A 25,940-nucleotide genomic window follows, 5' to 3' on the forward strand; every position below is an offset into this window, starting at 1 on the left:
CTGAATTTTCTGTATTCTTGTGTTTTTCTTCAGAATTTCACACTCAGGGCAGTGGGAAACCAACACTATCTGGCTTTTTATGCTCTGTGATACAACAACAACAGCTAGTTCTGTGTTTGCTGAGAACATACATGAAAGAGACCAGCAAAATTTTATGGCCTTTTCGTACAACTGTGAAATAAATAAAAGTATTGTGTTTTAGTTATGAGTGCTGCTGTAATATAATATTCCCTTTAAAAACAAGAAACATTTAATTTCATTCTCTATCATGTGAATTTAATTAGCAATTAAATAGTACAGATGTGAATACACAGTGATGAACCAATCTGTGGAATTTGAAATAAATGTCAGCTGGAGTTCATAACACATTATATGGGCTTAGTTCTGCATAATTCCATTAGGAAGAAGAGGGTGGAGAGCCTTATCCTTAATTATAAATAAATAAATACACAAACAAAACAATGTCTATTTCCATACAGACTTCTCAAAACCACTTGTGGAAACATCATGTCTAACAATATTCCCTGAAGAGAGGCATTCAACATAGGCAGCAAAGTGACATTTGTTTTGTTAGATAACAGAATTGCCCCACCTGGTTGTTTGCACCTGACCCTCAAAGGGTCCTGCAGGAACTGACAAGGGCTGGTAAGAGCTGCTGCTGATCTTAACTTCTTATGCCATATTTCTTTTTCACTGAGCCTTCCAGTGCAGCAGCTTCTCAGCTCTCCAGTCTGAAGTAGCAAAGGATTGACTCTAGGGTCACTGCAATCCTAAATAACAAACCCCAAAACAGAAAGGGCAAATGTTTTCTGCTCTTTATTCACTTTATGAATATTGCATACATAGTAGGAAAAAACCTCAAACAAATGCTTATAATATCAGTCTGTAATTCTTGAGTCCCTGCTGGAAAATGCCAGGAAGGGTGGTTTTTGTTGATTTTTTAAAAGGATCTATAGTAGCCCATGTTGCAGATCTTTCTTGCTTCCAAATAAAGAAGTGTAGATAAAGATTCTCATCTTACAGCTCAAGTTAAAAAAAAAAAAAAAGAAAGCCAAGTGAAGGAACAAATGCCTTTTCATGACTTTTAGTGTTCAGTTCCACAACTGGTTTATATAGACAGGGCTTCATTCCTGAGACCACATGAATGAAGCTCACCATCAGATTTGATGGCAAATACAATTTAATGGGAAATACAAAGCTGCTGTGAAAATGAGAAAACTATTTACTTTGTACAATGAACAAAGCCAAAGTTGTTCTACCAGTTGCACAGGCAATGAAGCATTTGCAGTATGAATTTATACCCATGGAGTCCTTTGACTTGGGGAACTGTTTGCATGTGTTACCAAACAACAGGAGTTACAAGATACTCCAATCTAGTTCTTATTTAGTACAGAACCACGAATTCAGAAATCTGGGTTTTATGCTGCCATTGAAAGCCAAAAAAACTTTTCTGGGTTTTGGTACAAACACTTTTTTTCCCCAGTTTTCTAGAGTATACCTAGACTCTCTTGCTTAATGCTTTAAAGCTTTGCTTTTAAGGCAGTGTCTTAACTGTATGACTTAAGTAGCCTGCACTGAATTGTTTAATATAATGCTTGACCTTTATCCTTATTTACTGTGATGCCTTTTCAAGTATTACTTCATTAAAATGTAATAGTAACGAAAGCTGTAGGTATTTCAATTTACCTAAGTGTAATAGTAATACTGTTTTTTATCCTAGGGAATGATTTCCTTATCCATAGCAGGAGCTCAAGGGGCTACTGGGCAGCTGCTGGCATAAATTCAGTTACTGTTTGTTGCACTGCCTTTGTGAGAGCCACAGGCAGTTCAGGAGACTGCTCAATACATGACCCTTAAAAGGAGCTCACCTGAAGAAATAAGTTTGCTGTTCTGATTACATTGCTCTGCTGTAAGAAGAAACTAGTAAACAACAGAACTGAGGAGTGGGGCAGATGTGACTGACAAACAAGGGGGTGCAAGTACATGGGCACCAGTGTCCTTGGCCAGTCGAGACGGTGAAGGTGACATACATGACCTACCTTCCTTAGGATCTGTTGCTGAGAAACTGCTGAAATTTACCTGCAGTGGGCTGTTCTGAAACATAGATAACCTAAGGGATCAGGAAAAAATACACAATCAGGATGAAATATTCCAATTACTGAAAAGCAAGTTTGACATTCAGAATATTCAAATTCCAATTGTTTACATGTTCTTAGCAATCTGGGAAAAGTTCTGCTATGAAAAGAATGCAACTAGGTCAGTTCAGTGGATGGTACAGATAATATGGAAGTAAACTATGGTGCTGCAGTGACTTTTAGCAGTAATTCAAAGTTCTGTTTTCAAAACTGTACATAACCGGGCTTCATCCATTTCCAAGTATTTTCCCTATACTTGCAATGCTAGTCTACCTGATAGTGCAGTGTTTTATTATGCATCTGGAAATCACATATATTTTAAAGAACTGTAAAACAAAAAACAAACACAATCACTCAGAAAGTTGTTTGTTTTAAGGGTTTGTTTCTTTCAGGGTTGCAATTTTACTAAAAGGAAGGACTGCTTTAATTCCATGTGTACGGAGACATTGTCTCCAATGACACTTAACAAATACAGCCTAATAAATTTAAAGACCCAAATATCAGTAGAAGCTAATCTTACAATAGAGACCTGTACTTTACTACTGAAATTTTCATTTAACTAATTTGCTTTAAAAAAAATTGGTCCACATACAAAATAAAATGGGTGAAAGCAATTCTAAGCTGAGCAAACACTGTCCTTTTTATTCAGTTCCAGTTGTAGTGGTCTCTTGGTGGTAAATCATAATGGGATCTCTCATCCTCTTCAGGTCCATAGTCTAGTGGCAGACCATAATTGTAATCAACTGTTACAACTGGTAATCTTTTATTTTGTTCCATGCTTCTGGTAGTTTCACCCTGAAAATGCTTTCTTTCATAGTCTACTGAACTATCTTCTTGGTGTACGGATGAAGATGGGTGCATTGTTCGTGAAGAGTATGGTGCAAATCTGTTTTTTCCTCTATGAAATTCCTCTGAGGGATGCACTCTCCTATTGTCTTCAGGACAATGTGGTCGATTACTGCAAGAACAAATATGAACAGTGAAATTCACAGAAATAAAGCAGTTGATTTATTGCTGAAGGCCACCACTAGAAATGAACTGTGTCTAACACTGAAAGAACAATTCAAACCCTCCTTCTCATTTTTAACCCCTGAAATTAAAATCCTCTCTGTGGATATTGCAAACTTGTTTGTATTAACTTTCCAATTCTAGTGATTAAAATTACAGCTCTTTACACTAAGTAATTCTACTAGATGAAGTTTTGTTTCAAGTGCTGTTTACAATTAAAATTACTGGTTTACTGAGGATATCTTTACCTAGGGGACTTTTTTCCTAAGTTTGTGTTTTCATTTTTGTGTATAATATGTAACAATAGCTCTCTAGTACATAGCCTCAACAGGCAATAATGTATTTTGGAAAATATTTTAATTATTAATTTTTCTGCAATAGAAGACTCACTCTCCTATAAAATACACATGGAATGGTCTAAAAATGCAGACACTGTATATATATATTTATATTTCAATTCTCTTTACTCTCAAATACCTTCCTTGCTTGGTGACGTAAGTGGTGTATAAAGCCAATTCAAAAGAATCTTTAAAATTTTAAAATCTTCTCCCTTACTGAACCATAGATTCACTCAGACTGGAAAGGATCTCTAGAAGTAGCCAGGGTCACTCAAACTAAGTCTCATTAGATGAGTTCGTACAGGGGCTATGTCCATTCTTAAAGGATGTGTGACAATGGCTCTGGGCAACCCAGTTCAGTGTCTGCCCACCCTGCACAGTAAAACTCCTTAGCTCATTGTACACAGCACTTGAGTTAAATATAGCATCTCTGCTTTGCTTTTTTGCTCACTGACACACCATTTTCATATTATGTAGTTCATTGCCATGTCAATGATTATGTCAGAGATTCACACAATAATAACACTCAAAACTCAGTATCAATGGAAAAATTAGTCACATTAATTTGCTCAGTGCTCAGATCCAATGGGTTCAACTGCATTTAAGCAAAAATATTAACACAGATTTTTACACTGTGCAGTTAATTTGTATTTCTGAGCTGGAAACAGAGGGAGTAATACTACAAAGGTAAGTCAGAAAACAATGTATGATATCTGACACTTACCTGTAATTTCTGTTAAAGTCATCATTATCAGACCCGTAATCTCTGTGAAGTGAAGGAGATGAGGAGAAATGAGGTTCTGGTACATTTTCGTGGGAAGGAAAGGACTGACTTCTGCAAATAACCAAAAGAATTGCATGTTAGGAAGACAGTTGTAAGATTTGGGGAAAAATACACATCAAATGAAATAAAATATTTCTTCTTTTAAAATAGATTACTTAATAAAAATGGAAATAACTGTATTCATTTAATACCTCAAAATCATATGCTTCACTGTAATAACATTCTCTGTTTTAGCTGTACAATGAAACAAATCAAATTTAACTAGTCCAATGAATCTGAAATACATTCTGCAATATTAAAAGTATTTTGAAATATGTCAGAACCCTATAGGTTTATTAGTAAGTGATGTATGTATCTGTGAGAATATAATGCAAGTTCTGAAGCAGATTTCTAACAAATTATTAACTCATGGGATAAACAAAGGCAAATCAAACTTCTTTGTAGCACTCCTGTTTATCTGTTTGGCTGAAGGCATAAATAAAATTTCATATCCCCTTTTGTCCAGAGGACTTCTTTTTAGCATAAGTTTCTGTACAAAACAAAGTAGGACAAGAGTTTTGTTTCAAGCTGACTGAAAGGCAAAGGAAACACAAATTTTAAAGATGCACAACCTTCTAATTAAGGAAACACTGGTTTTTGAAGCTGCAACACTCCAGCTTATATCAAACCCTAAGTCAAGTAAGTCAAAACAAGAAAAGTTAATGAACTAATCATTTATATAGAAAAAGGATGATTGATTTTTTTAAAAAATATTTTAAAAATTACTTCATTTAAGTTAAAACTGCCAAGGTTTACACTTTTATTCTCTATTTCTGTTCGTACAGCTCAAGGATGCTTTACCTGTCTGAACACCATTCACGTGGCAAGTCATTGTGGCCTGGATGATCATGAAAAGGTCTTGGCCTTTGTCCGTGCCCTTTATTACCATAATCAAAATCTTTTGATTGAGTCTGTTCCTGTAAGCCATCATAAGGCTGAGGGTCATGAAAAGGTCTGCACCTTTGTCCAGGACCTTTATTATCATAATCTTTCAGCTGCATCTCTGTTTTTAAGTCATTACGAGGCTGGTGATCATTGAAAGGTCTCGACCTCTGCCCACGACCCCTCTTAACAAATTCAAAATCTCCCAACTGCATCTGTGACTGCAAGCCATCATGTGACTCGTAGTCATGGAAGGATCTTAGTCTTTGGCCAGGACCTCTACTGGCAGAATCCAATTCTTTTAACTGCATTTGAGTCTGAAATTCATCATGAGATTGGTGGTCACGGAACAGTTTTCGCCTCTGGCCACGGCCCCTGCCACCGAAATCAAAATCCTTTGACTGCCTGTCTTCCTGGAAATCATTAGGAGATGGATGGTCAGGAAAGGATCTCTGCCTCTGCTCCCGTCCTCTGCTGAAGTCAAAAGACTGCCTGTCTGCTTGCAAATCATCATGAAACTGGTGCCCATGAAAAGATCTCAAACTCTGTCCATGTCCCTTGCTACTGAAGTCTAGGTCCTTCAGCTGCATGTCTTCTTGATAATCATCATAAAACTGGTGATCAGTAAAGGCTCTTTGTTCTGGTCCCCTGTTGTAGTCCCAATTTCTCATCTGCACTGATGCTCTTAATTCATCCTGAGTTTGATGGTCATGAAATGGCCTTCGTCTTTGTCCAGGCCCCTTATTAACGAAGTCAAAATCTCGCAGCTGCATCTGTCCTTGCAAATCACTGTGAGAGTGGTCATCATAAATTCTTAATCTTTTCCCAGACCTGTTAAGAAGTATTGAATATCATCCTTAAAAGTGCTACAAGTCATTAATGAAAACAATTCATTTTTAACCAAGAATTTATATGAAAGACATTCATCAAATATTAAGGTATCAAAATTATTAATAATCCAAACTGTATGTAAGATTATAAAACCCTCAGTGTCAAAGCAGAAGCTGCGACAAACATTCAGTTGTAACTCTACAGTACTTGTTAAACAGGCAAAACCAGTGATTCAAAATTAATTAAAAATAACTGCAGATTATTGTAGAACAATAAAGAACGACAGGCTAAGTAAAACTGCATTTTCCTAATTGAACTACTTACTTACAGACTTCTAACAGCATACATTCCCTTTCTTACCCATATCTTGTTGCTGTTTTGTCAAATTCTGTAAATACATTTTACATGGATAGGCTATATTAATAAAATCTCCTTTGAGTATCTATGGTATTTTCAATAAGAAACAATTCTTTTGTGTTTTTTTGTTGTTTTGTTTTTGGTTGGTTGGTTTTTTGTTTTGAATTCCATTTTTCAGCCTATTACCCCTGAAAATCTTCAGTTGGGAATCGCTCTACAGATCCTTCCATTGCATGTGGTGGTGGGATAATATCTTCATCTGCATCCCATACATCCATTCCAAGGTTACTAAGGGGGGAAAAAAATCTCACATAAGCTTCCTTTTTAAAGCATACTATTGACAGAGAAAAAACCCACTCCCATACAATTCTTCAGTTCTGAATGACAGAAATTTCATGTTAAGTAAAATCTACAGACAACTCAGAAAATATCAATCTCGTAAATTTATTTTTAAAATTCGACATGACTCCAACTTAATCTTGCACAGACTATGAAACAACAATAAGAGCAAAACAAAGGACCTTCAATTAACTGGGAAAGAAACAAATCACTCAGGTATTAATTTTAAAATTCATTTACTGCTACAAGGCATCATTGGCACAAATACTTTAGGAAGACGATAAACATAATGCTCTTAATCATCAGAGATACAACTACTGTGAACAGAGGGGACAAGAACAATGTTCCACTTTCCTATATTTTTTATTCTTAAAACCGTTCTACCTTTTTTTTTTGTAGTATCTTGTTCTACAGTGCCAACAACAGCAGACAGATCACAGAGCTTACAAAGACACCTTTGCAGTGGCTCCTTTCAGCTTCTGAGAGAATACAGACTCAGTACATCATACACTTGTCACAGTATGATAAAAGCACAACAATGTTCAGTAGTAGCTGTCAGATTAAAAACAATCTTTCAAACCATATACACTGGAAAGATGAACAAAGTACCCTGCACTTCATGTTATTCATCTGACAATACACAAACTACTACACAGATGTTTTACATCTATGTGTAGTTTCATATTAGAGGTTTAAGAGGGAAGTATTTAGGCTTATGACTGGAAATGAACTTTTAAAAATGCCAGGAGACATACTGGAAGATCTTAAGCACACAACCAAAAGCTTTTGCTCACCTTCGCATGGGCTGCGTCCTGAGATCTGTGAGATACACAAGGCCATCCATACGGTGACCTCTGGCATCACCAAAAGCTAGAGAAAAGAAAAAAATACAGTCTCATGAAATGTGGTCAAACTGAGCCACAAAAATGTGAAAGGCAAGTTTCTGTTCCACATGAGATGCTGAATTTGAAACAATTCTAACTTGGTATTAAATATTTCAGCAAGCTGGCTTCATTGCAGCATTTTTGAAAAAGACCCCTGAAACTAGTAGTGGTAACAAACTATGAGTGAAAACTCTTTAAAGTAAAAATAAAAAATTTAAGCAGCTAAAACATACTCCCCCTATGCTGTCAATCTGCTATTGCTCAAGTCCTGCCTGGAATAGAATCAACAGTTGGCTATAAAATCTTCTATACAAGTCAGCACATGCAATTGCTGAAAAGATACTAAAATAGAATTGTTGTATTTGTGAGTTTTTAGTAATTGTAAAGTACAACCTGATGTGTGCCTTAGTTCAAAATATATACCTACCCTGAATTGCTGCCTCTGGATCCCAGCCTTCAACATCTATAAGATACCTGAAGAAAAGTATGACTATGTTATTGTCCCAAAGGGAACAGAGAGTAATATAAGGATGTTACTTTTTGTGAAGAATAATTTCTGCTTTCATACAGCCTTACCTACATATAAGATAGCCAGTTCTATTAATTCCGTTAGTACAGTGCACACCAATGAGTTTCTCTGTCAAAAAAGGAAAGAGTCTTTAATAGTCCAGAAAGTGAAATTAATAGAAAGCTAGCACAACTATTTTTTTTTTACAAAAAAAATCTCTGCTTTTCTAGCAAAGTAATAACAAATAATGCTGGCTATTTACAAATTCTACTGTCATGCCTGTAAGACAAGAGACATGTCCAGACAAGATACATGCCCTCTCCATGCTGGATCTCCAGCAGCTGTTAGCTCACTACTTCCAAACCTGTGATGGCTGAGATTGACTCTGCAGAATGTAGAAAAAAAGAGAGTGATGGCAGGTAAAGCACCTAACCTCAGCCATTGCAGTAACAGAAGAAAAAGAATAAAATACAGGTTTGAAAGCAAATCTCAACAAGCAAATGTAGAACTGAGGAACTTAACTTACACATAATGCACCTGAAAGTATGAAAAGCTTAGGAGCATAATACATGGAGGGAAAAAGGATTAGTAATCCCTACAGAAATATTTTTAAAAAAGATTATTGGCCAAAGGCTAAAAACTATTGCCAGAGTGTTTCAAATGACAGAAACAGAGAAACTGTAATACAGTCATGCAAGGCACTGGTAAAACCCCATCCAGACTATTTATATTCATATTGAAACGTAATGAAAAACAAACAAGTTAAAAAAATATATATAGAAAGGGCTACTATGTTGGTCATAAAAGAAGGAAGCTTGTCTTAGTCTGTAAAATCAATCTGAGATACTGAATGTAATAGTGGGGACAGAGAACAACAATAAAGGGCAAAGCTGGTAGAAGAATAAATGCATAACTGATTATGTTTTAGGCTAGATTTTTGAAGAAAAATGATCATCATCAGAAGAACAGAGTTTTGGCAGAGACAGTAGTGACAGATGGTCTTTGAAACAGGACATTGATAAACTTTTGAATGACATAAAATATAACTGAGAGAAAATGTGTTTGCCACAGATCACGACAGTCTAATTGCCACAGAAGTTCATTCCAAGTTGATGTCCTAACAACTCAAACACCAAAAAAGAACCACCTTCTTAAAAAGTATTTGTAAAAGGAATTCTGAGATATTTTAGGGATTATCTAAAACGGAGGCCAAATTACAAGGAGGAAAGTTCTCTCAAGTCAGAAGTTACATAAGCTCTGTCAAAATGCCCTTACAAGCTATAACTGCATGTCAACATCCAGTAACAAATCAAGAATTGATTCTCTCAAGATCAGAATCAGATACACACTATTCTATCACACAAAAATGCACTAGATCCAAACCAAAAGAAAACTAATAATCACCAGGTAATTTCCTTAAGCCAAAAAAGAGCCAAGGAAGAACTAACTTCCTGAGCAAGGACAAAGGCTTTTTCTTATACTTTTTCAACTTCCCAGCAGTTTTAATTCAGGCTCTTATATCTGAAATTAAGGTCAGAAGTTTTTCACAAAACAATTGATCAGCTACAGAAGACCCTGGTTATGCTTTGCAGTAAAAACTGTATGCACTTGGGCAGTTAATATCTCTACTTTCTCAAAGAGAATGCCAAAGGAACCACAGCAAACATCACAAAAAGGCATGAAAGAATGGTCCACCATTACTGGATAAACAGGTAAAATCTGCCTAATCTGCTCACTACCAAAAGGAGTGGGAAGCTTAAAGCTACAAACACACTGTGGCAAAACACACACTAAATTATTTTCACCAAAAGCACCTTATCTAATCTCAGCCAAGAACTGTCCTGTAGCACAGACACTGAAACAGCAGCACAGCCACACTGTGGAAACACCAACACCGGGTCTGTAATCAGATTTTCAAGAACTGCTCAGATCTGAGGGCAATAATGGACTCCTAAGGCACAGAACACTACATCAGACTAAATGGACTGAAGCTGCTCACACAGATTAGTGCCCAGTGCTATTTCAAACACCCACCATGGGCTGGCAGCTCCAACACTCACTCAGCTGATGGTAAACAATTGGGTCACACAGAGGAAGGCCTTGCTGCAGTTACTTTGACACATAATACAAATGTAACACTATTAGGAAGCACATTTAAGTTACCAGTCATTTTTGAAAAAAACATGTTTTGATTGAAAAAAAAGATACACAGAGGTTTGCATAATGGATCTTATCATGATAATGAAGTGGAAAGTGCTGCAAAAAGCCCAAGCCCGAGTTCCCTGGTGTCATACATTTTATTGAATATTGAAACTAGTAAATGACATGGTTAGTACTGAAATAAAATTTTGGTGAGTTTTTTTCAGTACAGGATACTGATATTTACCATTTCCTGCATTTTCCCAAAGGAATTTTCTGACCCACTTTTTGAACTGTAGGATAGTAGCATTATCAGGGACTTCCAGTCCAACAGTGTAAAGTTTCTTATACTGCACACTTTTAGGTAAATCCTAACAAAAAAAAAAAAAAAAAAGAAGAAAAAAGCAATGGTAAAAAATACTGAAGTCTTGCAACAATGAGAAACCTTAATCACTATCCAACATAATGACAATGTAAACCAGTTGTTCAAATCCTGAACAGGAACTGAAAACAATCTTGACACAATTTTATAGAAATAAACTCTCAGAAACTACCACTAACATTTCTACATTAAAGACCATGTCAGACAAGGAACAGTTTCCACATAAGATTTATTTATCCCTGCTAATAAGGCTGCACATTAACTAAGGGAGTAGTGAGTAGTTTCTTGGCATTCCATTCTAACCCATTTTTCAATTATTAGCAGTATTTGTCCCTCCTACCCACAACCATGTACACACTCAAAAATTCACTCCCTTAATTCCTAGAGCCCCTGTGCATACAAAGATTTGCATTCTGATATAACAATGTCATTTATTCTCCTTTTCAACAGGAGGCTGATTAATCACAATTGTTTGAACCATCCAGGCAAAAACTTTTAAATTGATAAAGTACTTTAAAAATGTACACTTTCTTAAGCGGATTTCACTGAGGATCAGTAAAAAGAACTAGCTAGGAATAAATGAGAATATCTTCAGGACACAGGATACAACCCCTCTGCACTTTTTGTGCAGTGCCTGGCACTGAAATCTTCATCCATTACTGAGTTACCATAATACTAATCAGCCATAAATGCAACTAGCTGGGAGAATGAGCTATCTCCTCTGTGATAAAACATTTATTTTCTATTGGAGACATAAAAGTAGTCTAGATAGCTTGTCTATCCAAATTCAAGGTAAGAAAATGTATGAACACTTTAAAACAAAAGTTGCAGAAACAATTTTACATTTTTGTTAGGCTTTTGTTACCTTAACTTCATAGTATCGTGTGGTGTACGTTAAATCAATAATTAATCCAAGCTCCACATTTAGGGCTTTCATTGCAGCAATTAAGTCTTTTGGTGTAAATTTCTGGGTTGGGGTAAGCCTCTGGTTAATTGCCTAAAAAGAAAATGGAAAAGAAACATATTCTTTTTACATTCTAATAGTAAGACATTTGTAATATTCAGCTGTTTTAATTAGTACTAGGAAACATCAATATTTAAAAGAGAGTGTTTAATTATCAGAACCACATCCATGTATTATACAGGTAAGAGGAACCAAAAAGAAAGCAAAAATTTATGTATTCCTATTTAGATGAAAATGCAAGGCAATGCATTTCTGCTTGTACAGTGTAACAAACATTATTAAAATTAGCTATAACTTGACAGACACAAAAATTCTGAAAACTGCACCATGTATATATTGATTTTTATATAACTAAACACACCAAAAATCAAAACACTACAATCTACTTCCCCCAAATTTTGTCCTGCACAGTAACTCAAAACTAGAAGTGCATTTCATATAAAACATAAGAAATTGTGACACAAGAGTTCATTTCTAAAGGTTTAACTTTCTTCCCACAAATGTTGTGCAGACATTTTTATCCCTCCTTCATCTCTTGACAGAGTGTACTTGCATATCATTTAGCACTGGGGAATATTAAGTAAGACCAAATATCGTGACTAAGAAAGCTGTGTGTTGGTGGATAATGAATAATTCATTTCATTTGACAAACAGTGAGAAAAATGTTTACTCACCCTATTGTAGCTGTGGTTTTTGAAATGTGTTCTTCACTTTAGGTATGAAAATGGCTCATATACTCAAGACTGGATTTTCTCTGAACAGTGCACTTGTCCATTGTGAGAGCCTTTTGACACAGGCTCAGCCAGAACCAATAAAGACAGTGGCAAAAGATGCAGCAGCCTCAACCACCTGTCAGTTCCTTTGTCAACAAGAAATTCAAGCAGACTGGACTCAGAACTATTGGAAAGGAAGGCAGCCACAGACCACATACTTCTTAGAACCACAGATGCTATAGGGTAACTAACCATTCCTTGTTTTGACTGTACAGATTCTAATGTAAAATGCTAGCAAGAGCTTGAGTCTGGAAATAGAGACAGGAAACTGAAGTAAAGAATAAACAGCAGGGCAGTCATATCAAAGCTGGTAGGTGATTAGGAAGCTTGAGCTGAAAAGGAGGAGGAGGATAGAAAGGAAGTAATAAAGTATTCAGTCCTATGTATTTCAGACATCAGTGCATTGCTGAAAAAAGTGGATGTTGTAGAAATTTAAACAAAATGAACATGAGTCAGTTATGTCACTGCTACTCAGCAATGACTCTTAGTCTAACCTGAAACTGAATTTAACAACTTTGAGGTGACAAAGGTGAATCTGCAAAAGGTCTATGGTAGAATATTAAAGAATTTTTACTATATGACATGACAGAAACTGAGGAGGAATGTAATTTACAAAAATAAGGTATCTCCAAACACATTGATTGAGTAGACTGTTATATGTGTTATGAAACACTATGTTTCGAAAGGCTCTGGAATTTTCTGAAAAACTCTCGCTGACTATTCAGTAGTTTAGGTGCTTAATAGGGCTTTGAGAATGTGAGAAATCCGAACCAATTCTAGAAATCCTCCTAATGGCATGAGAAAGAACTTGCCCAATTCTTACTACACTACAAGTTACTGTTAGCATTATAATGGTGATGTGAAAGGAAAGACAGAAAATCCTTCCAAGTAAACATATGATCTTTACTAACAGCACATCTTCTAAGATGACAACCCTGTATCTTCAAATACTGAAAATATGTTGTCTCCCTTTGGAAGAAATCACCAATCAAGTTCCTAATACACAGCAAAGAAGCAAACTGCTGCATATTTAAGAGGTCTGTTCCACCAATTTAATAAATAATAGGACTTTCAACAAACTACAACCAATCAGGTCTTCAGCATTTTCAGACAGATTTACTGACCACCTCTGCAAAGCCAGTCACACATTTTATGTGTGTTCTGCCACAAACTCTGTGGCCTTCAAGCACACAGTCTCTGGCAGACTTGTCATTTCTCTGTCTGGCATAGTTGAAACTGAACAAGCTGAAGGGACAGAAATGTTACAGATTTTGCATCCTTGGGTACCAGACATTATGTCTGGCCAAGACAGCTTCCCAGAACACAGATCTACGCCCCAGTGAGATCAGTAGGACACGAAATGAGTAACAGGCTGATGTGGAGTGGTCCTTGTGACAAGAGTAAAGAAGCCAATTATAACTCTACTGGATTTTATATCCACAGCTTGATTTGTTGACTGGTAGTCTTGGTGGAAAATCACACAACTGCTGTACAATCCATCCACATCTTGGAGAACATGACATGTTAAGTATGACATCCTTGGTGTCCAAGGAACCAAACCATCATCCTAAAGCTGTAAAGGCAGCTGCAGGAAGCAAATCCTGCATTTCACTTCAGTCATTCCTAATAAAACTGAACTGAATGGTGACTGAAAACATAATGGGTAGTAATATACCCAAAGAACCATAATTTTTGTGTATGGATACTAGAGAGCAATCTGAAGACAAAAGCTTAGACAGAACATTTCCCTTTAACTGCTAGAGTTATGTCAGACCACTGTACTTTAAAAGTGCTTGGAAACAATTATTTTCTCTGTATCTAAAGCAAGGACTTGTAGAAGTCAATTTATGCTGCACTTGTCCTATTTGCCCTTCTGTATAAATTAACACTAATTTGCCCTATGCCTCCAAAAAGGCCTAGGCACTAAAGAACTGAACAGTCTCTACAAGACAACCTCCACATATTGTAGAAACAAAGAATTTAAAGATTTAACTCAGTGTATTTAATAGCTTAGGATGGCACTTCAAGCTAGCAAGACTCTAAAGGAAATACTAATAAAAGTACTTCATAAACGAATTAATTAGTAAAATAGGAGAAATGTATGAAGACTTCTTTTTTTAGCTATAATACATTCCCACCAGATTCACTGAAGCTTTTTGCTTATGAAATTGCCAATTTGGATCTATAGTTTTACAAGTTCTGCAGTGGCTGGTATCCTTCAATGAGTGCTTAATTTCCATAAAATTATACTTTGGCTTACATTGCCTAGACTGTTATTCATATCATAAACTCTTCCATATGATTTTCTTAAAACAGCCATGAAAAGATATTTAATAAGATTATGAATTTAGGCACTTAATAGTTATCAAATGAAGTATGCTGATTGATTTAGAAGCTTGATTATTTTTAAAAGATAAATAAAAAGTGTAACATCAGAAATAAAGAAAAATAATAAAAAATATAGAATATTATTTTTCAAAGCCAGATGGTTGAAAGGCTTAAATCTGAATAAATTATTTTTTAAAAAACTGTCTTGAAATTTGCATGTATAGTCATGCTATTTTTTATTGCTTTTGCAGTTTATCTAATACAGCCAATTTGCAGTTACTTTTATACATACCCCTTTTAAAGGTACTTTGAATGCAATAAATCTTGTTCCTGGAATAGGCTGTCCAACTGGTGTCAAACTCCGCCATCTGGAAGGAAAGAAATATTGAAATATTACATTTTAAAGATTTTCAAGTTGCATGATTCAACAGAGGACACCCTCAGCACAAAGCACATAAAAATTGCTGCTATCATAAAGTCTAATTAGGTCCCCAGATTTGCAATTATTCCATGAAGCCGTTTCAAAGTATCATCAGGATGCTTGAAAAGAGTCTTTTTCCTTCCTTCTTCTTCAACTTCAGGAAATTTCTCTCCTCAAAATGGCAGAATAACATTTACAAACACGTAGCACCAATATAAAGCAAAGCAGATGTGTAAAGTTCAACAGGTAAAAATGTATTGTTGTAGTTGGTGGGCATTTTTCAACCTGACTGAATCAAACACCTTAAAAAAGTTGCCATAGGCACACATCAATCATTTAATTGACAATGAAATGCAAAGTTTACTTTCATTAACAATACAGATAATCAGTATTTTCCAAAAATGTTTCCTTTTTAATATGCTTCTTTTTCAAAGAAACACTCTTGAATGAACTTTCTCTCACCATTTTGAAAAATAGAGAGACTATTCCATCACAACAAAACCTATCACAAATCACCAACAGGAAGACTTGTTACAACACTCAAAACACCTGTAATTCCAAAACCACAAAGAGCTGGTATGCACAAGTTCTGCATTGTGCTGAAAAAGCTCTCCATATATAGTATTTCAGAGATTTCAGTTTTTAAAAAAGGATGAAAAGCATTATCTGAAGAGGAAAACAAGTTAATCAGCAGATCAATTTTACCTTCAAAGAGGTTTACTTTCTAAACTCAGAACTATTATTTCTTCTTCTGCAAGTGCAAGTTGTCGCTATAACCTAACAAGTGCAGCTGGATGACTTAAAATCTACACAGAATTTTTGCATTTTTGGCTAATATCTCAACTGTTAAAATACAAAACATTTCCACGAGATTCTTTAACGCTGTTGTCCACTCCCTTGCAATTTTCTGAATTAATGCTTAAATTAATCTCTCTCTTTGAAGAGAGCATCCAACAGCTTCTAGATTCCTTTCTGATGTTCATACAGCTACAACATTTAATGAAATAAACAAAGTATTTAATTTTAAAATATTCTAACCACTGACTACTTTGCTTTGTTCACAAATCCTGTATTGGACCATAAAAACTGGAAAAATTCTCAATGAAATATCTATAATTATGTTTGTCATGTTATATAAATAACAACATCACCATTCAGAGATGCTTGGAAGTAACAAAGGAAACACAAAGCAGGGTGATTGAAGTGTATTTGATTTAACCAACCACATAAAAATCTCCTACAGCCATGTCTTTAGCACTAACTTCTCTCTGTAATCTTCATCATGAGGCAAAGAACAGATGAAGGCTCACAGTGCAGACACACAAGGGCTCAGTTTAATGGACAACAAATGAAGTAACACAGGAGTAATAACAACTCATCATCAGGAAAGCTGCTGCAAACAGCTGGTCTGTAGAAGACAGACACAAGGAGAGAAAGTGTAAGGGCAAACTAGAGATGAGATCACTAAGAGCTGTTTCAAATCAAACCTTTTACTAAATTCTAATTTTTTTGCAGGATAAGTCCTCTTAAGTGGATTTTTAAGTTTGTAAACTCTGGAGTCTGGTAGCTTTATGCTTGCTGTGAAGTATGAAAACAAATCTGAGACTGTTCCATTTACTCCTATTTAAGAGATGTAAATTGTACATTAATCAATTAAGATCAGAAATTCAGTGCTGTTTTAACCTGCTTTCTCTTGGAAATCTATGAGTGGAAATAAACCATAATTATTACAGATAGGAGCATTTAAAAGTCAAAAAGGGCTTTAAAATCTTATTTTCTTTAATTAACAATGTAAAAAAGGCTTTGTAAAAATTCTGAACTTTTTTTCATATTAGGGGATTTACAGAACAATACCCCAGGATTAGCCAATTTGTTGTCAGACCTTAATAAACTTGGGGTTTTATTCTCTTGTATTTAAAGCCATTTCAATCCTCCCAGAAAAAAAAAAATCTGCACAATCAGCAAGAAACTCAAAAGCTGCTGACAGCTCTATGGTAGAAAATGAGCAGAAGGCACTTTTCATCAAAAACATAAAGGGTATGTGTTCCATGTTATCTTTAAAATGGTATTTAAAAAGGAAATTTCAGCACACTCTGCAGAACTAAAAATAAACCCAGCAGATTGAAATTAACCAAAGATTAGCTACGGAAATAAGTTCACATTTCTTCTGTTCTCAACAAAGGAACATGGCTGGGAATTAAAAGTGGCCTGGACTAAGGAACGTCAAACTCTTACAGAGTAAGTACAGAAAAAGGCAGAATGATCCAAGCTGATCATCTGCCTGTGGTCACATAAACAGCAATTACAGGAGCAAAGCCTTAACTAAGCATTTTAGCAGTGTGAGTGAGACTTGTGACACGTGATCTGTGTCCTGCTTGAACATGAGTGGAAGCAAGAAGGGCAGGAGTCAGAGCTGTTATCACAAGAGTTGGCACCATCATCATCCCTGTACCAGGGACTAAGAGCAACAGAGGCTTGAGTGGAAACCAGGCTGGGCATGAAGAAAACTGATTATGGATTACATCCAGCTGCATATTTTATCTGCTTTGGTTTTAAATAATATAGCCAGATATGGAACAAGTGTTTTTCTCATAATTTATTTTAACATTAACATTGTTAAGGTCATATGGAAGCTTTAATTTCCAGTAAAATGTTCTGGTTTAGAACTGATTCATTGTAAGATTTACTTTTACAACTACTGTCACCTCTAGCAAGACCATTTAGAAAATACTACTTGGAACCTCTTTTCCCTTTTTTTGGCCACTGATACTGCATGATATACATGCAGCCTGGTTTTCCAATTGACTTCCATACCTCTATAGACACTAGATTCAAAACTGATGATAGGAAATACTTTTACAAATAAAATATCATCCTTCTCTCCCACTCACTGTTGAACACGCACAATCCATTATGCCACAGTATTTAATATTCCTGTCTAAATGAAAATGCTGATGCTTTGAGTCTGGACAGAAAAAAATCAGTTAAAGAAGTATATTTATAGTGGATTGGCAAAAATATTTCAGCTTTGCCCTTCTAACGAAAAGACCCCACTCAGTATTTTTTATACTATTCAAGGGAAACTTGCCAGAAGGTGACATTTCTGCAGATGCTCTTCAAAATTGGAGTTTATGTAATTATACACACAGCAGGATTTTGGATGCTGAAGCACAAATGAGTATAAATTTGTAAAAACATCATAGTATTTTGTGACTTGTTAGGCAGCTTGGACTGTCTGATTCTTCACTAAAACATTAGAGTATACAACTACTGAAGGTTAAAACCAGTTCAGACACTGTGAGGCACCAGAACTTGACTCCATGTGGAAACTGCAGTGCAAGGAGTCACTTGAACCCCTCTTTTACATTGATGTCTCATTTTGCTACAAAATTAGTGCCAGCACTATTTTGTAGGTTTAAGACTGCAGTGGACACTACACCATAGCTCTGCTCCAAGACATTACTAGTAAAAAAGAAATATAATTTCCTCTACCATAGAATAGCTTGGGTTGGAAGAAGCCTTAAACATCATCTAGTTCCAACTCTCCTGTCACAGGAAGGGACAACTTCCACTAGACCAGGTTGCTCAAAGACACATCCAACCAGCCTTGAAAACACTTGCAGGGAAGGGCACCCAGAACTTCTCTGGGCAACCCATTCCTGTGCATCAACATCTTTATAGTGAAAAATTTTTTCCTTACATCTGATGTAAGCCTCTTCATCTTTAAAGTCATTACCCCTTGTCCTAAAAAAAGGTTCACCATTTCTTGTTTAGTTGCACTATTTCTACTTACCACCTTCACTGAAACCCCCAATTTATTGTATTGCTCGAATTAGCATAATGAAGTCTGGATTAAAAGTGTTAAAAATTGAGGCACTAAGAGGAAGACAAAAGATGCCAGTATTTAGTGTCACTCTCCTTATCTCTTGCAGAACCATTAAACCCAAAGAGTTAGAGTATTGCTATTACAACATGGAGACTGAGGTTGTGCTTCCACAGTCTGCACTGTCTGCACTTGTCCTTATGCTCCAGGGTACCACAATCCCACTTCTGCCAATACCTATTTGTGGGGCCAGTGAATTGCATATGCAGGATGACCTAGACTCAAACTAGTCTCCTTAAGTCCCTTCCAGGGTTCACTTCTATGTCTTCCTGGCTTACTGAACTGACAGTGAAGAACATGTTGTGCTAGCACAAGGGTGACATCCACATCCTGCTGCATGAGACTGAGGGGCTGACAAGGCCTTCAACTTCATTACAGCCAAACCCTAGTTACTGTGGATGTCTAACTTTATTTCTTAGCAGTATAAAAACTATCTGGAGAACTTGAAAGCACTTCAGTGTCAGGCACTTTGTCAAAAGGTGATATTAACTTTATAACAAAATATTTGACAGTAGCTGTTTCTCTCCCTGAAAGGTATTAGTTTCCAACTGAAGAAGTCAAAAGTACAGTCCATGGATTCTTCCATACTTAAGAAATCCGTGTAACCTCACAGCTCCTCCAGTTCAAATGCGAGGGGGGGATAAGAAAGGAGAAACGAGCACTTGATTCTCAAAGTTTTAGTAACAATTTCCAAGGATGAAGAAAGCAAGGGCAACTAATTGTTTTCCAATTTCTGAATCACTGCTTAAAAACTAATCCACTTTAGCTCACATCTAATATGTAACTGAAATTGCATAGAAATTTTCAGATAAAGACATGTTTAAACAGTTTTTTTTTTAAAGTTTATTCTAATTTTAATCCTTGAGCTTGTCAGCCATGCAAACTCTTCCGCTTCTTTATTTTTTAAATTCTGTTCATCTTTTGTTTCTATTTACTGGTTTTTGGTCCAACATATATTACAGGAGTGCATGTTTTTTCTATCTTATTACTCCTCCTAAGAATGCTCTTAATAAACCTACTTAATAGTCCCCCTGAAACCAGCACAATGTAATTCTTTCCTCAAATAACGTATAAACTGCAAGTTATGGCCCCGCTACAGTGTGCCGCTATCTCAGCATACCCTCCTATCCAAAAGTTTGTACAGATGCCATCAAGAACACATGGGTTAAAACTCTTAATTTGGACTTCTTTTCTTGTGCTTTATTAGAGCTGAAGAATAGAATTATATCTGTTTTAATTGACATCATTCTGTGGTCCACATATGCACTCCAATCAAGTCATCGCAAGGCCTGTATAGTGCATTTAGAATAATTTGGGATTATTTTTGCTGATACAACATTTTTGTCATACTCTTGTTAGAAACAAAACCACGAGATGTTTCTGGATTCGAATTCACAAAAATATTCCTTGATCTTGTGCATGCAACTACCTGCTCCCATCTTATCAACTCTTTGGCCATTCCTAGTAGCAAACACGAGTAGCCAGGAGTATGGACTACTCTCCCATTTCCCAAGTAAACAGACACTTGGGAGTAAAAAGATTAGGAAGAAGAAACTGTGTGCGGCCGGTGAAGGAGAAGTGTTTACAGACAGGCTGGAGCATTATACTCACCTGGGGAATGAATGGCTGGGCTGCTCCTGTCTTGGAGAAGATACCTACCTTAACCTGTCTGTAGGTGGTGAAGACGCTTGAGGCAAGAAAGCGCCTGGGGCAGTCAGTGCCCCTCTCTGTGGGATGCCCGCTCCTGCCTCTTGCTTAGTGTGAGGGATACTTACCCATCAGGGATAGTGTTCTTCTTTACCATGCTGAAAGCAGGAGCAGGCAGAGCAGGAGGCAGCGGTGAAAGTGGGCACTGCAGCAAAGGAGAGAGAACCGCGCGGTTAACACGGTGCTAATCTCTTTCTCCATCAGCGGGCCTTTGCATAGGGCTGAGTCTCAAGTAAAACAAACCAAGCAGCCAGCTGGGGCTTGAAGCCGTCCTGAACAAGTTCTGCACCTTGCAAGCTAGCCTACTTCTCCACTGCTACTGCGCGACAAGAGGGAAAGACAACTCACCTCTCCTCTCCAGGTGATCACAAGAAAGAGAGAGGAGAGGCGGCAGGTTTCTCTGTAACTCTGGCAGCAGCGCTGCAGGCACGAAGATCTTCCTGGCAGTCCCTTCTGTCCCACTCTGCGGCTCGGAGCCGTCTATTCCGCCCTTGCGCTCCCAGTTAGAACCCGTCTCAAGGAGAAGAACCTCCAGGTAGCTGCAAGAGGCGAGGCCGGCACCTCAGCAATGGAAGGACCATCACCTGCTCCCCCCTAACCTACAGCGGTCCGACCCCGCTGGACGCCGGGCGCCCGCCGACCTTGGGGGGCCCGGGCTGGGAGGGGGGCGAGGGGAGCGGCCCCCATGGCCCCGCTGCACGGATGATGCTGATGAGGCTGCCCCTCACAGCCGCATGTCCCCGGGGCAGGATCGGCTGCGGGGCCGGCCCAGGGCTCGACAGCGGCTGAGCTCGGGGCAGGGACAAACAAGAGACCGGGGCGGGGGGAAGTCGCGGCCCGGCTGCGGGGGGCGGGCAGGCGGCTGTAGAGGGAGGCGGGCGGGCTGTGAGGGGAAGGGCGCGGGCTGCACACGGTGACGGGAAAGAGCCCGTGCGGCGGCGGGGCGGGGCGGAGAGGAGCGGGGCTGCGGGCGGCCCGTACCCGGACAGGATTTCCCTGGCGGAGGAAGGAAAGGCTGGTGCGACACAGAACCTTCCCGAAAGGGCCGCGACTGCGCCTGCGCGGCAGCGGCGGGGCGGGGCGGGGCGGGGCGCGGAGCGCGGGGAGCGCGGCCAATGGGGCGAGGGGCGGCGGCGGCTCCGCGCGTGCGCGGGGCGGGGCGCGGAGAGGCCGAGCCGGGCCGGGCCCCGGGAGCGCCGCATCCCCGGGAATGGTGGTGCGGGGTTGTTCGGCTGGATGTGCGGAGGTACACCGCCTCCGGTAGTCAAGGATGTGCAAGTGATGTCGATTGAAAAAGCAGCTAATCATCTCTCTTGCTTAAGCCAATTTTAAAAGTTCTTGACATTTGTTATTGCCGTGTGCTCCTGCACGCCGCTCTGAGGTGGTGTCTGTGGGAGGCAGCAGGGATGGTTGTCAGTATCAGAAGCACGTTCTGAAAAGTTAAACCATGATTTACTGTGAAACAGCTGTTGTAGTGTTGGTCGTCAGAATTTTTTTGTTAATATGTTTTTATTTCTGCTTGATACGGTATCCTTTCCCACGGCTCATGGAGCAAGTAAATATGCTAGGCATGTCTTTTTTGACTGTTTTTCTTTGCTCTGTAGTATCTTTTTTCCTCAAAGACTTCCTTCAGTCTTCAGTAAGTTCTTTGGGGCAGCAGTTCTGAGGTGCCTCATTTATGGAATTTACAAATCCCCTTTCTATATGCTGCTAATGATGCATTGGATGCATTGGATGAGTCTCTTGGTGCTCAGTATAATCTGATAGATCACGCCTCTTCATTTCTTTCAGTATTATTTAACCTTTGACCATTTTTTAAAATTTCCTGTATAATCACTAAACATCAGCAATTATATTTTTAATTGAATCATTCATTGAAGTTCATTTTAATCTGACATCTTTGGGATGTCAGTAGAAATTGAAAAGGACAAGAGAGAACATTTTGTTAATAACAATGCTGCTATAGATCAGGAATAGCTCTTGGTTTTGAATGTGTGGATTTGCATAACCATAGCTGAGAGCAGAGTCCTTTTTGAAAAGGGAAAACTTGCATCAAGTGATGTGGCTTGGACTTTTTACAAATAAATATTTGTGTTTTTTAGAGGGATGCTCGTAGGCAGTTTGGTTATATTGATAGATTGAAAGAAGACGAAGTAATTATGGCTGAGCCGTGCCTATAAACCAACGATCTTGGAAAAATGACCTTGACTTTAAGAAAAAAATTAAAACAGCCCTCTGAACAACATCTGTGTTTTCTGTTCAGCAGTACAGTGTGACACTACCCAATACTTCTCATCCGATAAATGTTAAATATAGGTTTGAATGTGGTAGATTCTTTACAGCATTTCACCGAAATCGCTTTTCACTGATTTTTGAAAGAACGCAGTAATACCCAGAAGCAAAGCAGATTAAATAAAGTCATTAATTTACTTTCTTTTGTGTGGGGGCGAGTCTGACCGAGGCGCTCCGGGCGCGGCCCTGCCCGCCGCCGCCAGGGGGCGCCGGTGCCGCGGGCTCGGCGCTGGGCGCGGCCTGACCCGGCCGTGAGGGAGCGGGCCCCGCGCCTGGGGCACCCCCGGGCGGAGCGGCCCGGCCTTGCAGCCCCTTCACACCGCACAAACCTCGCCTGGGAAAACGGGACAGCCGCTGGTCAAGCAGTTAGTGCGCAGGGAAAAATATATCTGGGGTTATGCTCCGCTGGAAGCTTGTACTGAGGATATTGGTAGACGACAAATAGAATGGCTTGTAAAACAGAACCTGCAGGAAGGTAGTACAATAAAAATACTTATTTACATATTTCCTGCTATTGTGCAGCAAAACTTAACGAGTCAGTTAGGAATGTATTATTTTATTTTTACGTGCTTACATTGAACAGTCCCATTGAAGTTGGTGGCGTTTCCCGTGGTTTAAGGTAGAGGTTTCTGGGTTTAGTTTTCTCATTCTCTCAGCAGCAGCAGTAGTGACTGCAGATGCTGTGTGAGGTCTTACTGCTGGAGAGGGATGCTCCCAAACCTCTGTAAATGCTTTCACTGCCCTAAATGAGGAACCTGTGCTGCTGTCTTGGCCATCCTCATCACCTCAGCCTCAATTTTGCACCTATCTGAGCAATGCTGGTATGGCAGTATGCAAAATACAGACTTCCTAATGTTGGAAGAGTACTTAAAGAAAGTATCATTTACTTGTTCTGCAGATGCATTGTATTGTCTTTATTGGGGACTGAATAGTGCCTAGACAGACCTGTAATCTGACCCATTAATTTTTTTTTTGTAGCTTCTCTGCTATTTACGCTGTTTCATAAGGCAAATGGCACTGCTATTAACTGGAAAATCTGGTCTAGAATACATGATGTGCATTTAGAGTGACAGTTCTGTACCTTCATCTACACTTAATGGAACCACTGTGAATGGAGCATCTGGTAGAACAAGTTTTCCTTAGGACATGTAAGTATTTATTTTACTGAGATCAGTAAGGAAACCTGTATATGTATTCAGGTATATTATCAAACATATTATGAGAAGAAAATAAGTATACAAATAGCTGCTCACTTGTATTGTGTTAGTAGTTGGAGGAAGTTTGTGGAACTTACTAAGACAACCTGATGTCCTGGTCCTGCTGGAGCTGCCTGTGACCCCATTGAAGTGTCTCTAAGTTTATGTTCACAAACAACCTCTCTTCCCAATCCCCCTGCTCTTGGAGCAAGTCCAGGATGACAGTGCCTGCTACAGCTACTGTGCTTTTTTTACTCAGGTCAGGTTGGGCACATCTGCCTGCCTGAAAGCAGGGACCAGAACTAAATTCAGTCTTCTGCAATTTCCAGTTGACTTTCTTCCCCTCTGTCCACACATTCTTCATTTATCTTGTGGTGATTTGTTTCTGTTTCCTGACTAAATAGCTTCCTCTTGTTTCTTCTCTAGCACCTGTGGATGGTAAAATACATGCTGAAAAACAAATAAACTGGAAAATCTACACATATTTTATAAAAATATTTTTAAATCATAAGCATGTCTTCAGCACATCACTGCTTTTCTTAGTTTTTAAAGTGCTATCTGATCAATATCAGATATTCATCAGATACTTAGCATTTGGGTACCAAATTGATCTTAATCCTAAAATACAATTATCTAATTTACTCACACTGTGAATATCTCTGCTTTGCATGGTCCTGATGTAATAAGGTTCAGAGAAATACTATTGCTTGTACAAGGGTTGACATCAACCCTCAAGGACTGAAAACATAAAAGATTGTATCAATGACTGAATGACAGAATATGTATTCAGCTGATATAAATCTTACTTTAAAAATCACTTAAATTACAAACCTAGCTGATAAACTTAATTAAATATCTTTTAAGACTACTAATGTGTTAGTATCAGATAATAGTACAGGAAGAATTATCATGTGTAGTATCAGTAATCATATATGAAAATTTGGATAAAAATTAGACCTTACTGTAACTGTCACCAGATGGATAAATTGTTATCACACAGAAGCACCTCTTGTGAAATCAGTAGTAAGTCTGGATCATATAATCACAGAGTCATAGAGTGGTTTGGGTTTGAAGGGGCCTTAAAGATCATGTGGTTCCAAAGCCCCTGCATGGACAGGGACAGCTTCCACCAGATCATGTCATTCAGAGCCCCATCAAACCTGGCCTTGAACACTTCCAGGATGGGGAATCCACAGCTCGTTATTTTTAATAATCTGAAATTTGAGTATTTTTCTTCCCACTTACCTGAAAATTATCTAAAATAATTGCTGAGAAAAATCTGCTGCTGGAAGGAGGCACTCATACATAATGGTGCAGATCTCTTCATGACTCAGTTATGAAAATTTGCATTTGTAGCCATTAAAAAGTCATTGTTACTTAAAAAATAGGGAGTATGTCTACAAAGTATAACTGTTCTTCATAGTCACTTTGAAAATAATTTAGATGTCAAATGACTAATGCCTGAATAAAAGCAGCTAATGCTCTTGCAGGAACATCTTGCTGCTCTTTTGTAGAAATGGCTGAGTGGCACTTCATTAACTGATGAAGTGTTACTGGGACAGCCACAGGGAGGGTTGTGAGGTGCTCAGGTGGTTTTAAAATTACACCAGTCAAGGTGGGCCAGTTTACTTTTTTTTTTTTTTACAGTTTGTAAAATGATTTGAAGTGAAAGTAGTATGCCAAAGCATGCAAACAGTACCCAAGCCCCTGACTGTACCCTTTCTGTAATAAGTTCTGTTACAGCTACAGT

The 25,940-nt window shown here is 38.2% G+C and overlaps 1 protein-coding gene across 3 annotated transcripts; it reads right to left on the bottom strand.

The window, feature by feature from the left end:
* Positions 1 to 792: 792 nt before the first annotated feature.
* On the bottom strand, positions 793 to 21,750 carry LOC131086224 (uncharacterized). 3 transcript variants are annotated; one of them, XM_058029136.1, is made up of 13 exons: positions 21,684 to 21,750; positions 21,051 to 21,241; positions 20,771 to 20,847; positions 14,984 to 15,059; positions 11,492 to 11,623; positions 10,492 to 10,615; positions 8,174 to 8,234; positions 8,025 to 8,071; positions 7,508 to 7,583; positions 6,561 to 6,662; positions 5,106 to 6,017; positions 4,206 to 4,316; positions 793 to 3,093 (listed from the first exon to the last, which is right to left on the bottom strand). In XM_058029136.1, exons 3-13 carry the CDS (start codon positions 20,797 to 20,799, stop codon positions 2,781 to 2,783), a joined length of 1,983 nt encoding a protein of 660 aa, XP_057885119.1. In that variant the 5' UTR covers positions 20,800 to 20,847; positions 21,051 to 21,241; positions 21,684 to 21,750; the 3' UTR covers positions 793 to 2,780. The 3 variants fall into 3 exon arrangements, with proteins under 3 accessions (XP_057885119.1, XP_057885121.1, XP_057885120.1); XM_058029138.1 differs by lacking the exon at positions 20,771 to 20,847; XM_058029137.1 differs by lacking the exon at positions 21,051 to 21,241 and having other exon boundaries at positions 21,684 to 21,715.
* Between the last annotated feature and the right edge of the window lie 4,190 nt (positions 21,751 to 25,940).

The sequence above is a fragment of the Melospiza georgiana genome, chromosome 8 (genome assembly GCF_028018845.1).
Source record: "Melospiza georgiana isolate bMelGeo1 chromosome 8, bMelGeo1.pri, whole genome shotgun sequence".
NCBI classification, from domain to species: Eukaryota; Metazoa; Chordata; class Aves; order Passeriformes; family Passerellidae; genus Melospiza; species Melospiza georgiana.